Below are 17,144 nucleotides of genomic sequence, written 5' to 3' on the forward strand. Positions count from 1 at the left end.
GTATACGGTAATCTCATTGCTGTGAACCCAGAAGACCCCAAAATCCAGCAGCAATAGAAATTCACCAAAACAAATGGTTACTTAAACAAAAATTGCTTTTAATTATATTTAAACATGAAAACAGGATCAAACGTTAACTTATTACTATTAACTTAACCTAACTTATCCCCCTTCTAATTCTAAGCACACGTGTATGTAATGTGTATATGTTCAGGAAAGTTCTTTGCTTTATAGTCCAGTCATTCACTTCTCCAAGTTCATCAGTATCAGGCAATTCTTATACAGTGCACAGAATTTAACATTTATGAATTTTCACCAGGCTGTGGTGCTTAAAGTTAAATGGTTACCACTCAGGAAGGTTTTTGTTGGTTTCAGAGAGATATTTGTTGTTTGTTGGTGTGACAGATTATGTTTTGTTTATTTTGTATATAGATACGTTTTTTGGAGATAAATTGGGGCAAGTTTTAGTGCAGGTCACATACAAACACTTTAAAACAGATTTTATTTAAAGTACTGGAGCTCTGCTCATGGTAGACATGTCGGCCCCAGAGCCTTTGCAAAAGCTTTAGAGAGTGCCCAAGAGACTTCACTAATGGATTTTTGTTTACAAAAAGGCAACAGATGACAAAACTTGTCGGAGCCACTGACTTTCTGGAGTGGAACTTGTTGTTCTAGGAGGGTCATGTGGTTTTACAAGTAGAGAGACAGGCTTTGTGTGTGTGTGTGGTGTGTGAGAGAGAGAGAGAGAGAGAGAGAGAGAGAGTCACACACACAGATCAGTTCTGCAGTTTTACAGTCAGCAGCAGCAGCTGGGACTGGAACAGGACAAGCTGGCAAGCTTGTGGAAAACCCCATTTGGAAGACGGGTTGTGAGTGCTTAGTTCAGCCTGGTCAAAGCCCTTGTGGTTCATGCAAGAGGAGAAGACTGACTTTCCAATGTTTTACTTGAAATAAGAGAAACAAAAAGGAACTCTGTGGTGACCTGAAAGAAAAAAGTCATCATCTGGAGTATCCTGAGGGGGCAAGTTTCTTTGATAAGACACTGAAGTGGCTGATTAAAAAGGAATCAGTTGTGGGTGTCCAGCATACAATAAATCTTACTCTGAAAACTGACAAGAACCTTCCTGAGTGGTAACCATTTACCTTTCGAGCACTAAAGCCTGGTGAACTTTATAAATGTTAAATTCTGTGCACAGTATAAGAATTGCCTGCAACCAGTGAACTTGGAGGAATGAGAAATGAGTTTGGACTTTTCAGAACTTACACATACACACATTACATACACGTGTGCTTAGAATTAGAAGGGGATTAAGTTAGGTTAGTTAAGTCAATAGTGATAAGTTAAAGTGTGATTCTGTTTTCATGTTTAAAGATAAAAGCAACTTTTGTTTAAGTAACCATTTGTTTTGGTGATTATCTATTGCTGCTGGGTTTTGGGATCCTCTGGACTTGTAACATTGGACACACACAAACTGATTCCCTCTTGCTGAAGAAACTTGCCCCATCATGGGTTTCCCAAATGATAACCTCTTCTTCCAGGTCACCACAGAATTCCTAGTTTCCCTTATTTCAGGAGAAACACTCTAGCCGGCCATTTCCTCTTGTAAGGACTACAAGGGTTTTGAAGAAGCTGAAGTCAGAACTCAGAACCAGTCTTCAAAATGGGTTTTTTCAACAAGCTGCCAGCTTGCCATGTTGCAGCCTCAAAAGCCACTGTAGAACTGACTTATCTCATTCTCTCTCATTCAAAATCAAATTCTCCCAAGGCTCCAAATAAATCAATGAAAGATCTTTATCAGCACTTGATTCTGGACTTTGTTCCATTTGCACCTACTTCTGAAGTTCCTTCTAAAGCAGTTCCATTACCTTTTGCAAAGCAACTGGTGCCTGAATGTCTGACTTCAGCAAAGCTCTTGCATCTTAAATGAGATGTGAAGTGTCAGTATCTGTTTGTGAAGTGACCAACACTAAACCCCCACAATCTATCTCTTATAAAAATCTATTAATATACAATATAATCCATAACATAATCTATCCACTCTCTCTAATTAAGGTTACTTTTTTTATAAAGAGAAAATATATATTAATGATGATGTGGAATCACTGATGACCCCTGGAGAACGGACAAAGAATTACTGGAATGTATTATGATTTTTGATACTTCCAATTATAATTTTTGTTTAAGAATGGGTCCCATAATTTCATAAATTGAAACTTTATATCTTTAATATATCTGATTTTCTCTAAACTTAAATAGGACATTACATCATATAGCCACTCCACACGAGTAGGGGATGAACCTCCTTTACATTTCAGTAAAATAGCTTGCCTGGCAATCAATGTAGTAAAAGCTCAATCTTTTTGCAGAGATGCTGATAGAGTTCCATCTGAGTTGCGAGAAACATCAAACAGAGCAATTAACGGACAGGGTTCAAAATTAATCTTGAAAATTGTTGATAGAGTTTGAAAAATCTCTTTCCAAAAATCACTAAATTTGGGCATTCCCAGAACATATGAATCAGAGAGACTTTCAAAATTTTACATTTCTCCCAAAAAAGGATCCATATCTGCATAGAAATGGGATAATTTATGCTTAGACATACGAGTTCTGTGCACCACCTTAAATTGTAATGAGCAATGCCTTGTACAAAACGAGGGATCAGTAATCAAGCTGAGAGTAGGGTACCAACCTTCATCTGAAAATGTTATATTTCAGTCTCTTTCCCAATCTCTTTTGATCCAAGCCATTGGGACTGAATTTAAGTCCAGTAAATTATTATAAATACATGCTATTAATCTACCATGAAAATAAAATTGTATATTTAAAAGCAAATTAAGATTCTTAATTTTTGAAATTTGCAGAAAATCCAAAAGTTTGGACTGAACAAAATACCTAATTTGTAAATATCTAAAAATATGCCTATTGGAAAGGTTAAATTTGGCTTATAATTGTTGAAAATAGGCAAAATTATTTCAAATAAAAAGATTCTTAAAAATTTGAATACCTTTGAAACCTGCATCCAACATAGATGGATAAAAAAGATGGATATCTATAATTGGACGAGCCAGTGAAAAACCATTAATTAGAAACGATTTCCTAAACTGAGCCCAAATTCTCAATCTATTTTTCAACAGTGGATTACTTGTTAATTTGGAAAAGGAAAATGGTAAAAAGGATCCTAAAATGGCCAACATGGAGGTTTTTTTAGTAAACTGTAATTCCATTTCTACCCAGGAAGCGTGATTCACTGATTTATCCAAATGTAATAATAAAAGTAAATCATATATTAATTGCCCAGTAGTGTAATGTAAAATACGGCAGTAATAATCCATTTAGTGAGGTCTTTTGAAGATAGGCTTTGTTTATACATGGGTTTTTTCCCTTGTCAAATAGCTGAATCCGTGAACTCAAAAATAGATTTGGGGATAAAAATTGATAACGCTTGAAAAAGATACAAATATTTAGGTAAAATATTAATTTTAATCAAATTAATAAGTCCCATCATTGCAATAGATAAGGGAGTCCAACTCGATAATAATAGTTTAATCCTATCAAACAATACCCAGAAATTCTCTTTCAATAAGTTTTTAGAATTTTTCATAATTGTAATTCCTAAATATTGAAAATGTTCTTAAACTATTTTAAATGGAAAATTGGAATAGCCTTCAAAAGTACCTTTTGAGGGTAAAAGTTCACTCTTGTGTAAATTTAACTTATAGCCTGAGAACTGACTTAATCTATCAAAAATGATTAATATGCATGGTATAGAAATTTCAGGATTTGAAATAAAAAGCAATAAATCGTCCACATAAAATTATATTTTATGTTCAATTCCTTCTCTAATTATACCATTAAATTTTCTACACAGTCGAAGAGCAACAGCTAATGGTTCCAATACTATATCAAAAAGCAAGGGACTTAAAGGACAACCCTGCCGTGTTTCTTATTAAGATTAAACATAGCTAATTGCTGTAAATTAGAACAGACCGATGCTTTGGGACTTGTATATAAATTTAATCCATTTAATAGCATTGGGACCAAAATTAAATTTACCCAATGCAGAAAATAAATACTCCCATTCAACTCGATCTAATGCTTTTTCAGAATCATTCAAAGAACACATTCAATCAATGAAGTAGAAGGTACATATAGAATATTCAGTAATCTATGTATATTATAATAAGTATAACAATTTTTAATAAAACCAGTTTGGTCTGAGTCTATAATAGTTGGTAATGTTTTTTACAATCTATGTGCTGAAACCTTTGATAAAATCTTCATATAAACATTAAGTAATGATATAGGTCTTTAAGAAGTACATTCTGTTGGCTCATTCACTTAGAAATGCAATCCTTAACCATATATAACCATATAACCATTTACGGAGCGGAAACAGGCCATGTTGGCCTTTCGAGTCCGCACCGGTTCACTGATTTTGTGCGCCCTCTTCAGGCAATGGTCCCGATGGGTTTGCCCCTTGAATTCCAACTTCAGTGGCTGAATTCTTCCGTAATTCCACCTTGGCAAACTCCAAGAGTCTTGTTTGCAAAACCTACAAATTGGGAAGATAAAGAGGTCCACGAGCTCCTTACCCTCCAAGCTCCATCAAACTTCTCCTGATGCACTGAGGAAAGTATACTGTCTGATTGGATCATAGCCTGGTTTGATTTAATTTAAGTGCTTCCTTGTTAAATGATAAAAGTAATTTCTCTTAAAAAATCAGCTAATTCCAAAGAGAAGTCAGATACAAACTGTTTAGAGAAGGATTTATAAAATTCTGCAGGAAATCCATCTAGTCCAAGCGATTTAACTGACTAGTGAGGAACAATAGCCACAGCTATATCCTCTTGCGAAATGTGTTTCTCCAAACTAGCCCATTTCACTTGAGAAAGTACAGATAAATTCAATTGATCCAAGAAATCCGACATTGAAACATGATCACTCTTAAATGCAGAAATATAAAGATTAGCATAAAATTCTCTAAAAGTCTCATTAATTTTGTCATATTGCCATCGCTCATACGAATCTTATTTATTTGTTTCTTTAGCAATTATTCCTTTTAATTGACCAGCTAGTAACTTGCTAAATTTGCTAGATTTTTCCCCATGACTATAAAAAAAGACTTCTATTTCTTAACATTTGCTGTTCAATTGGATAAGTAGAAAGTACATCAAATTTGGTTTCAAGTTCAACTCTTCTCTTATAAAAATAAGGATTTCTGTTTTGAGAAAATTGTAGATCAATTTGCTTAATCTGATTAATTAAATCGAGCCTTTTCTTCTTGGTCTTTTATTTTAATGTTGGCCATATATGAAATAATTTGCCATCTTAGGCATGCTTTCATTGTATCCCAAACAATCAAGTTAGACATCATTGGGGAAGAATTAGTAGCAAAAAAAATGAACTGAATTTGTTGCTCCATAAAATCTAAAAATTTTCTGTTGGCAAGAAGAGTAGAATAAATCTCCGTTTTTTAAAAATAGGGGAATTATAGATATTCAAAGATATAACTGGGGCATGATCAGAAATAACTATTCCTTGATACTCACGTGATTTGGTCTGAGAGATCAATTGAATATCAATTTAAAAAATAATCAATCCTTGAATACTACTAATGCACATTAGATTAAAAAAAAGAGTACTCTCTTCAGATAGGATTTAGAAAACATCAAACATCTGTAATACCAAAATTAGATTAAAAAATGAATGCACTATACCAGCAGATTTTGAAGGGGAAACTTTTCTAGAAGAGGAGCAATTTAACATTGTATACAAACAACAATTTAAAATCTGTTCCTAAAATCAAAGAATATTGATTTAAATCTGGTAAGACTGAAAACATTTTTCAAAAAAGCTGGATCATCAGTATTAGGGGTATAAAATTAGCCGAACTACTAGTTTATTGTATAATTTACATATTAAAATAATGAAACATCCTTGTTTTTTCTAAAATAATGCTATGAAGCATAAATGGAATATTTTGATGACTTTCTCTTTTCTTTGGCTTGGCTTCGCGGACGAAGATTTATGGAGGGGTAAAGTCCACGTCAGCTGCAGGCTCGTTTGTGGCTGACAAGTCCGATGCGGGACAGGCAGACACGGTTGCAGCGGTTGCAAGGGAAAATTGGTTGGTTGGGGTTGGGTGTTGGGATTTTCCTCCTTTGTATTTTGACAGTGAGGTGGGCTCTGCAGTCTTCTTCAAAGGAGGTTGCTGCCCGCCGAACTGTGAGGTGCCAAGATGCACGGTTTGAGGCGATATCAGCCCACTGGCGGTGGTCAATGTGGCAGACACCAAGAGCTTTCTTTAGGCAGTCCTTGTACCTCTTCTTTGGTGCACCTCTGTCTCGGTGGCCATATAACACGATCTTGGGAAGGCGATGGACCTCCATTCTGTAGACGTGACCTACCCAGCGCAGTTGGATCTTCAGCAGCGTGGATTCGATGCTGTCGGCCTCTGCCATCTCAAGTACTTCGATGTTGGTGATGAAGTCGCTCCAATGAATGTTGAGGATGGAGCGGAGACAACGCTGGTGGAAGCGTTCTAGGAGCCGTAGGTGATGCCGGTAGAAGACCCATGATTCGGAGCCGAACAGGAGTGTGGGTATGACAACGGCTCTGTATACGCTAATCTTTGTGAGGTTTTTCAGTTGGTTGTTTTTCCAGACTCTTTTGTGTAGTCTTCCAAATGCACTATTTGCCTTGGCGAGTCTGTTGTCTATCTCGTTGTCGATCCTTGCATCTGATGAAATGGTGCAGCCGAGATAGGTAAACTGGTTGACCGTTTTGAGTTTTGATGTATTAATATCGAAACTCCTCTTATTTTAGCCTCAGAGCATGAATGAAAATATTGTCCTCTCCATCTAAATATTGACCTGGAATTCCTTGAGTTTCTTGAAAAAAGCAAATATCTGCTTTTAATTGTCTAAGATGTGCCATAACTCTATGCCTCTTAATTGTCCCATTCAAAGCATTAACATTCCATTAAGCTATGCTATTTGGAGCCATCGTCTGATTAATAAAATGGTTTATGCAAAAAAGCATCCATTCCAGTCATCCCCATCCGGCTTCAGGGATTGAAAAAAACTTGAAAGAACGGTAACCTTGCCAAACTAAATAACTCCCTAATGGACCTCCCCCCGCCCTTCCAGCCCTCCAAAATACCAAACCACAGTTGGTATCAGCTCATACACAAATACACAAAAAAAACCAAAATAACTTCAGTTGATGGTCTTAAAGTTCCTCAAAACCAACAATTTATAAAAATAAAGTAAAAGATTATAATTTTAAAAAATCACCACTTTCCACTTCAGAATAAAATCTTATAAAAAAAAATCAGTCAAATGTGACCCAACCTATCTATTTTACATAATCTATTTATATAATCCAAAGTTTATCAAGAGCAAAAAAATCTAAATTCTTAATAATCCATTATTAATATATAATCAAACTTTTCATATGTAAATTAAAATTGATTTAAAAAATTCCCCAAAAGTCCTTAAACAATCAATAAATGGATTGGTTAATAACCATTAGCACAGTAGAATTTTTAAAAAAACGAATCTAAGTAAATCAGTATAACAAATGCTGCCCATGTTAAAATGAGGATCAATCTTATAGTAAACATGATTTTAAAAAAACAGTTGTCGCTCTTTGCTGCATATGTACCATAATAATGCCTGGAGTGAGGCATTCAGTGTTCTATTTAGTATTCTGAGTCGCTATTGTACATCTGCAGAGGATAAAAAAAACTTTAAAAAAAAAAAAATGAATATAACACCCTCTTCATTTTCCCCTCTTCAGTTTTTAATTCAGATTTTTAGCATCAGAATTTTGCTTTTGGATTATTGAACATGACAATAATCAATTTTAACAATTGTACTATTGTAGCAGTGCTATAGATAGACTACAACTCTCAGAAGTCTAGCGAACCAGCATGGGATGGCATAACGTCATGACGTGGCATGTATGGTTCAGTGTTTTAAAAGAATACGTGCATGATTCGAGTAAACTAGTTCTGATTTACTTGCAACTGCGTGAGTCGTTATTTTGCATTCATCAGCCACCACTATATTTTCAGTGGCTACAAGTGGTGACCCCAAAGGACCATATGGATACTGCAGCTGTTGATGTTAAGCTACCACCCTTCTGGACGGTTGAACTAGAGCTGTGGTTTTAACAGGCTGAGGCACAGTTTCACCTTGGGTAGATCGAGGGTGGACTCAACTCACTATTATCACCTCATCAATGCCATGGACCAAGCAAGTCGGTGACATCCAGAGTGATCCACCAGAGCCTGTAGAGCTCAAATATGACACTCTAAAAGTGCTCCTGCTGCGAATTTATGGCATGTCCCGCAGAGAGAGGGCCGCCAGACTATTACACGTGGAGGAATTGGGTAACCATGGCCCATCCGAACTAATGGGCGACATGCTGTGCCTGGCATCCAGCCAATGGCCAGATATGTTATTCAAACAGCTCTTCCTGGAGAGGATGCCAGAAGACATTAGACTTATTATTTCAGAGTTCTTTCGAAGACCCCAGGGCAGTATCTGCAGAGGTAGACGTCCTGTGGCTGGCAAAAAAAAAACACATCAAAAGGTCTTCAGACAATGACGCTGCATTGCAGCTGTCCGCGCCCAGCACCTCCAGTGTTGACTCTACTTCCCAGGCCAACACTCTCAACACACCAGCTTCTATTACAAGGCAATGTCTCAAGACAGGCAGACAGCCTGTTGACACTTGCACTTGGTGTTTTTACCACCGGTGTTGGGGAGTCAATGCACGTAGGTGCCTGCCACCCTGTGTGTTCTCAGGAAAGACCCCGGCCGACTGTCATTAATAGCTGTAACAGTTGGCTGAAAATCTACGAGCCTTCTATATGTTTGGGATCAGCTATCCCAGCATAAATTTTTGGTGGACACAGGATCGGAGGTTTGTGTTTTTCCACCAACCAGTTTGGATACACGTTATCCTACCCCTAACCTCCAACTCACCGCAGTCAATAGTTCCAACCTACCCACGTATGACACCAAAAAAATGAATTTCAGTTCAAGGAGAACATTTACACATGGCCTTTTATTATAGCATTAGTGTCATGACCGCTACTTGGGGCTGATTTCCTTCAAGCTTATTCATTCATGGTGGATTTAAAGGCCATTGTCTGGTGGATGGTACCACCTTTCAAACTATTCGCCTGGCAGAATCACATGTTCCTGCGTTATGCCTTCAAGTCAGATTCTCCAGACTTGAAAAGTGGTTCCCATAATTACAACTGCAGTTTTTTTTAATCACTGTATTTTTATCAAGGGCCCTCCCACACATGCTTGCTTCCAGAGAAACTGCAATTAGCTAAACAGGAATTCCACAAAATGGAAGAGCTGGGGATAATTTGCATATCCTGCAGCCCCTGAGCATCACCATAACATTTAGTTCAAAAACACACCAGGGCTGGAGACCTTGAGGAGATTATAGACGCCTCAACGACATCATGATATTGGATTGCTACCCTATTCCCTGTATTCAAGATTTTTCAGTGAATCTGCATGGGGTGAAAATCTTTTCGAAAGTGGACTTGGTGTGCGGATATCACCAGATGACATCCTGAAAACAGCAGTAATTGCCCCTTTTGGATTGTTTGAATTTTTACATATGCCTTTTGGGTTTTAAAAAAATGCCAAATCTATTCAGTGGACAGATAAAAGTCGAGATACCTTCATAAAAACAAAGGAGCTATTAGCTCAAGCAACTGTGCTCAGTTATCCAGTCCTAAACGTGTCTGATGTGGCCATGGGGGTGATCTGCAGGAGTATGTCGATGGACAGTGGAAGCTATTGGCATTCTTTAGCCCCTACTTCTTTGAGGCCGAGAAAAAAATACAGCACCTTTGATAAAGAGTTCCTAGTCATATACTTGTCCATCCATCACTTCTGTTACTTTTTGGAAGGCAGACACTTCATCATGTTCACAGCCCATAAACCCTTGACCTTTGAGTTTTTTAAGGTGTCAGAGCCCTGGTCAGCTCAACAACAGCAGCAGTTGTCCTTCATTTTGGAATTCTCTATCAGAATAATGCATATTTCTGGAAAAGACAATGAGGTGACTGATGCACTTTCCCGCTCAGTTGCACTCAAGGTATCAGCTATGAACCATGGTATTGACTACGCGACTCTCACCGCTGCCCAAGCACAAGACGATGAGATGGAGTTGTTTGGTAATACAAACCAGAGGGCAGATTACTATTTGAATGGCAATAGATTAAGAGATGGGGAAGTGCAGAGAGACCTAGGGGTACTTGTACACCAGTCTCTGAAGGCGAGCATGCAGGTACAGCAGGCGGTTAAAAAGGCAAATGGTATGTTGGCCTTCATATCAAGAGGGTTTGAGTCTAGGAACAAGGATACCTTACTGCAGCTGTACAGGGCCTTGGTGAGACCCCACCTGGAGTATTGTGTGCAGTTTTAGTTACCTTATCTAAGGAAGGATGTTCTTGCAATGGAGGGAGTGCAGAGGCGATTTACCTGGAATGGCAGGAATGACTTAGGAGGAAAGATTGCGCAAATTGGGATTGTACTCGCTGGAGTTTAGAAGATTGAGAGGGGATCTCATAGAGACGTATAAAATTCAGGCAGGACTGGACAGAATGGATGCAGATGGGATGTTTCCAAGGATGGGAAAATCCAGAACCCAGAGCCATGGTTTGAGGATAATAGGCAAACCATTTAGGACCGAGATGAGGAGGAATTTCTTGACCCAGAGGGTGGTGAATCTGTGGAATTCTTTGCCACAGAGGGCAGTAGAGGCAGGTCCATTAAATATATTTAAGAGGGAATTAGATATATTTCTTCAGTATAAGGGTATTAAAGGTTACGGAGAGAAGGCGGGGACGGGGTACTGAACTTTAAGATCAGCCATGATCTCATTGAATGGCGGAGCAGGCTCGAAGGGCCGAATGACCTACTCCTGCTCCTATCTTCTGTTTCTATGTTTCTATGATAACCAACCTGCAATGGAAGGATATGCAAAGCGATGCCAATGGCAAACTGCTCTTTTGCGACATGTCAACAGGACATCCACGGCCAGTGGTTCCAGCTTCGTGAAGACATAGCATTTTTGATTCTGTCCATGGTCTTTCTCATCCATCCATCAGATCGACCATTCATCTGATTTTAGACATTTGTTTGTCACGGTCTGAAGAAAGACGTCATGCAAATGGCCAGATCTTGTTTAGCTTTTCAAAAAGTCAAATTCCATTGGCATATGAAAGCACTGCTACAACATTTCACACTGGTAACTCGCCGCTTCAAACATGTCCATGTGAACATTGTGGGACTCATTCCAGTTTCACAAGTCTACCGCTCTCTCTTCACGGTGATCGATAGGTTTATGAGATGGCCTAAGGCAGTCCCCATGGTGGATGCTTCTATGGACTCTTGTGCACGAGCATTCCTTAATTCTTGGGTGGCTTGCTTTGGCCTACCGGCGCACGTCACTTCTGACAGAGGACCTCAATTTACATCTTCATTATATCTCGGCTGCTCGGCTCTGGGCTTCATCATACAAGCACCCATCACCCACAGTCCAACGGGATGGTTGAACGATTCCATTGTCACCTTAAATCAGCCTAATGGCTTGTTTGGATGGTCCCAACTGTGCAGACTAATTACATGGATGTTGCTCGGGATTATGACAATTCCAATAAAAAGTCTTCACACTTCGTCTGCGGAACTTGTATACGGTGCACCTTTGGTGGTCCCAGAGAAATGCGTTCCACGTGGATCCAGTAAAGATGAAGATGCCAAAGAGCTGCTGAGCAGACTAAAGGATGATGGTGGTACAGGAGATAATTTACCTATGGCAGTACTTTTCAACCTTTTTCTTTCCACTCACACAAGATGGTTTGTGAGTGGGAAGGGAAGGTTAACAATCACTGCTCTGGACCCAATTGTAACTGAAATCTTTTGCTTGAGAAAAATTGTCATTGGCCCAATTCCTTTGGAGTTATGAAACCGTGCACATAACAAGTCAATGATGTATGATTAAAACAGTGGTTTTCAAACTTTTTCTTTCCACCCACATACCACCTTAAGCAATCCTTTATTAGTCATAGAGGACCTATGGGATAGGGAATACTTAATGTGGTATTTGAGAGGAAAGAAGAAGGTTGAAAACTACTGCTGTAGGTAAATTGTCTCCTGTACCACCATCATCACATGGCAAAATTTTTTGTACCACACAAACTGAAGGACTGTGAATACGTGTTTGTACGTAGAGGAACACATGGAGAGCCCTTGCAGGCACCATACAGGGTGATAAGATGTACGAGGTCAACCTGCATCTTGGACATTGCTGGGCAACCTCTGTCATTCACAATTCACAATCAAACCTATCCATGTTCACAAAACTGCCCCTATTTAACAGCCTGCAGTCCGACGCCAGAGCCAACCTCCCAAAAAAATTACCAGGTGATAGTGCTGGTTCGGGGGGAGGTGGGGGGGGGGGGGGGCGGGGTGCTGCTTAGCGGCGCTATAGATAGACTAGATTTCCCAGAAGTCTAGCGAACCAGCACAGGGCGTCATAAAGTCATGACATGGGACACAGATTCATTGTTTGAAAAGATTACGCTCAGGACTCAAGTAAACTAGTTCGGATTTCCTGCAACTGTGTGTGTTGTTATTTTGCGTTCATCAGCCACCACTGCGTTTTCAGTGTTTAGACTACCTTATATACTCTTGTAATAGTCAAATAACCAATTTTTCAGATCAAATTTTGGGGGTTGAATTTTACACAGATACTGCTTTTGACTGCTGTAAATACTTGCATCGTTACAGTGTCGGAAGCTCGAATGGTTGGAACCAGGTGGGAAGTTCATGGTCGGGGCATCAGGAACTCTGGTGGACAGGCAGCTAGTGCATCCTGCAGAGGGCGGGTGGCTGGGTTGAGGGTCCAGAGTTGGGGCTTCAGGAGGTCCGGTGGGCAGGAGGCTGTTGTGAGTGTCAGGTCGTCGGAAGCTCCGGTGGGTGGGCAGCTGGGGTGTTGTGAGCTCTGGTGTGTAGTGAGCTCTGGTATGTGTGCGGCCGGGGTGTGGGACTGCAGTCGGGGTGTTGGATGGGCGGGTGGCCGAGGCATGGATCCACAGTCGGGGCGTCTCAAGCTCCAGTGGGCAGGTAGAAGGTCAGTGGTTGGGACGTAGGGAGCTTCAGAGGATGGGCGGACGGGGTGAGGGTCCACGGTCAGGACATCAGGAGCTCCATTGGGCAGGTGGACGGGGCGAGGGCCCACGGTTGGAACTTGGATGGGCAGGCGGTCATGGCCAGAAATAATGGTTGGGGGGTGGGGGTTGAATTTACATGGGATATAAGGAAAACATGCAATAATGAGGGGGGTGGGCGGAGGGGGTGGGTTGACAACCACGGGAGTATATACAGTATCTTATTTTTACCACATTGAAAACGTGACTAAAGAATTGAACAGCAGCTGATTCTGTACCTAGTCCCAGTGCTTAACCATTGTTCAACTGTCTCTCTATGAATTCTCAAACACAAAAGCCTTTCTGGTAGCTGTGCTTTGAACTGCAAAACAAGGTCTTGTTAGCACCAGTAAATGCAAAATGCAGATCGTGGTTTGGAAGAACGTGTATGAACTCTTAAATTATGTTCCTGGGATTTAGTATAGTTTTACATTATCACCAATGTTCCCTCTAATTATAGGTAGTCGATGTGCACAAAAAATCTTGTGCAATTTTTTTTTCCTGTGACACAAGTATGTCACGCTGAATGCTTGTGCAAATGTAAACTTGAAATTGCTTCAAGATCATTTTGGCACAGCCGATCTCTCATGGCTATAAAATTGTATTGGTATGTTTTAATATAATACTAGTATGATTAACTACTTGTTTATCCGACTAACCAGTTAACAGAAACAGTGAACTAAGAGATTATTTTCAAAAAGTATGATTATTAATTACTACATTATTTTAGGTAACTAACCTTTTGTGTGCACGTTAATTTCCTTTGTGCGCTGGTTGCAAAACGTGTATGCGCGCGTGCACACATGCACAGCTTAGAGGGAACAATGGTTATCACATCTGATTGCATTGGTTGGCTCCATCAAATTCTTGATTGTCATGAGATCCAGGATAAATTTTAACGTATCCATGGGGAGTTGCTTATTTTAAGCTGTCATCAATGTCCTCAGAATCAGAATTTATTGTCATGAACAAGTCACGAAATTTGTTGATTTGTGGCAGCATCACAGTGTAAACATTCATATAAACCATCGAACAAAAATAAATAAAAATAGCAATGCAGTGTCTGTTGTTCATTGATCTTTCAGGAATCTGATGGCATTGGGGAAGAAGCTGTCCTTGTGCTACTGAGTGCTCATCTTCAGGCTCCTGTACCTCCTTCCCTATGGCAGCAGAGTAAAGAGGGCATGGCCTGGGTGGTGGGGCTCCTTGTGGATCCTTGAGGATAGAGGTTGCTTTCTTAAGACACCGCCTCTCGTAGATGTTCTCAATGAAGTGAAGTCTGGTACCCATGATGTTGAAGACTGAGTTAACAACCCTCTGGAGTTTTTTTTTTGTCCTGAGCGTTGGCACCTCTGGACCGGACAGTGATATAACCAGCCAGAATACTCTCCATGGTCCACCTGTAGAAGTTTTCCAGAGTCTTCAGTGACAAACCAAATCTCCTCAAACCCCTCACAAGCAAAGCTGCTGGTGAACCTTCTTCATGATGACGTCGACATGTAGCTTATTGTATCCAATCCTATTTTGATGTCTCTGGTTCATGTCTCTTTTGGTTCCCTCAGGTACACTGCATTAGTACTGAATTCACAACAAGGAAACATGGTGGAGAAAAAGGAGTGCCTTTTCGAATTCAAATAGACACATTCAAGGAGAATGAGAAAAGTGAATATACAGAGCACCTTCATTCAGCCAGCTGTCAAATCAAAGTGTTCAAGGTATGGAGAATGGGGGTACATTGTTTTGAATTTGGAACATAGAGCATTACAGCACAGAACAGCCCTTTGGCCCTACCAAAAACACATATTAAACCCTTCCTATCTCATGACCCTGTATTTTTCTTTCATTCATGCGCCTAAGAGATTTTAAAATGCCTCCATTTTCCTACTCCACCACCACCCTTGGCAAGGCATTCTAGGCCTACCCCTAAAGTCTCCCATAAACTTTCCTCCCTTCACTTTTTGCTATTACTGCCTTGGGTAAAAGGCACTAGCTGTCCACTCTATCTATGCCTCTCAGAATGTTGTGGACCTCTATTGTCTCCTCTCATCCTTCTGTGCTTGAAAGAGAAAAGTCCCAGCTCAGCTAACATTTTCCACCTCCTGTTTTTTTCCACAAAGCCCACTTGATTTTTATTAATTATTTTTGGCAAATACTTCACTAATCAGTTTGCCAGGACTTTGGCTATTATCTTATAGTTCGTATTTAATAGTGAGAGAGGTCTATAAGAAGACAGCTTTCCTGGTCCTCCTGAAGTCCACGATCATCTTCTTTGTTTTGTCTGCATTGAGACTCAGGTTGTTACTTTTGCACCATATCACGTGAGTTTTCATCTGTTCCCTGAAGTGCGACCTGTTGTTGCTGATGAGGCCAGCGACTGTTGTGTCATCTGTAAACCTGATGAAACTGTTGGAGCTGGATCTGGTGATGCAGTCACGAATCAGTAGCGTGAACAGGAGTATGCTTAGCGCACAGCCCTGAAGTGCGACAGTGTTCAGTGTGACGCTGCTCGACATTTTACTATTTCATGCTAATTTTTTTTTATAATTTCTTCTGATTTGTTGTAGCCGAAAGGTGCAGATCGAAAACAGAAAACTGACCGGGAAAAGATGGAGAAGCGGACTCCCCAAGAGAAGGAAAAGTATCAACCTTCTTATGATACAACGATTCTCACAGAGGTAAGGCTACTGTCAAACAAATATTTGAGATGTAGGCTTTAGTTTGCAGTGGTTTGTTCAAACTTTGGTATGCACATACAAAGCTTACCTGTGCATTATTAAACTGGAGCTGTGAGGAAGAGTTAGAATTAAAGCACAAAAGTCTGCAGACATTGTAGCTGAAGTAAAACTCAATGTTGGAGAAACTCAGCAGGTCAAACAGTGTACTTTGTGTAGCAAAGATAAAGGTACATACATAACCAATGTTTCAGGCTTGAGCCCTTCTTCACGATATGATAAAAAGGTCGGCAGGCTCTCGTACAGAGTGATAGGGGGTGGGGTGCAGGGGAGGAGCACGGTTCCAAAGGCAGGAGGTAATAGGTGGATAAAGAAGGGAGGGCAGAGCAGCAAGCAGGGATGTCTCTGGAAATAGAGAGGGAAGGAGGTGGAGAGCTAGGGGACAGAGGGGAAATGAAGGGAGAAAGGAGAGCAGGTTAGCAGAAACCAAAGAAGTCGATGTCAATGCCATCCGATTGGCGATTCCCCAGTTGGAAAATCAAGTGTTGTTCCTTCAATTTACGGGAGGCCTTCATGCGATAGTACGAGGCCATGGACAGACATGGGGGTGGGGCACAGAATTGAAGTGGTTGGCCACTGGGAGATGCCTGACACTGACGTGGGCAGAGCGAAGGTTTTTCAGCGAAGCGATCTCCCAGTCTGCGTCCAGTCTCTCTGATGTAGAGAAGGCCACAAAGGGAGCATTGGATACAGTAAATCACTCCCATGGATACACAAGTCCTGTAAAAGAACAGATGCCCAAGTGATGTCACTTGTGTTTACGTAACACCACCTAGGAAAGTTTGATGCATATTATGATAGGTACTATACAGTATTTTGCTATTACTTGAAATGAATTGGCTAAATTTTAAATAAGAAAGACTGTGTTGCTTATTAGCGCGCTTCATTGCATCACTCGACTGGTCAGTGGGATGGTTTGTAAAGAACTTTTGGGGCAGTATGCTCTCAGCAGTAAGTGCCAAACTTGAAGAATTTTTATACATTAAGTATACCTCAAAACCTACAGTTCAAATGGAAATTCTAGGGGTCATCTCTTATGCCCACCTTGCAGTGCCCTCCATAATGTTTGGGACAGACAGCCAACATACAGTGCCCTCCATAATGTTTAGGACAGACACTTTTATTTGCCCCGATGCTCCACAGTTTTAAATTTATAATCAAAAAA

At 40.2% G+C, this 17,144-nt stretch overlaps 1 protein-coding gene across 2 annotated transcripts in view; it reads left to right on the top strand.

Annotated features, from left to right (window-relative positions):
• tfcp2 (transcription factor CP2) overlaps positions 1-17,144 on the top strand; it is a 118,651-nt gene that overhangs the window by 49,955 nt on the left and 51,552 nt on the right. For both annotated transcript variants that reach the window (XM_069906541.1, XM_069906542.1), the window contains exons 6-7: positions 14,810-14,962; positions 15,812-15,922. In XM_069906541.1, coding sequence (XP_069762642.1) covers positions 14,810-14,962; positions 15,812-15,922 — 264 coding nt within the window. The remainder of the gene's footprint in view (positions 1-14,809; positions 14,963-15,811; positions 15,923-17,144) is intronic.

Source organism: Narcine bancroftii, chromosome 12 (assembly GCF_036971445.1).
Source record: "Narcine bancroftii isolate sNarBan1 chromosome 12, sNarBan1.hap1, whole genome shotgun sequence".
Taxonomy (NCBI): Eukaryota; Metazoa; Chordata; class Chondrichthyes; order Torpediniformes; family Narcinidae; genus Narcine; species Narcine bancroftii.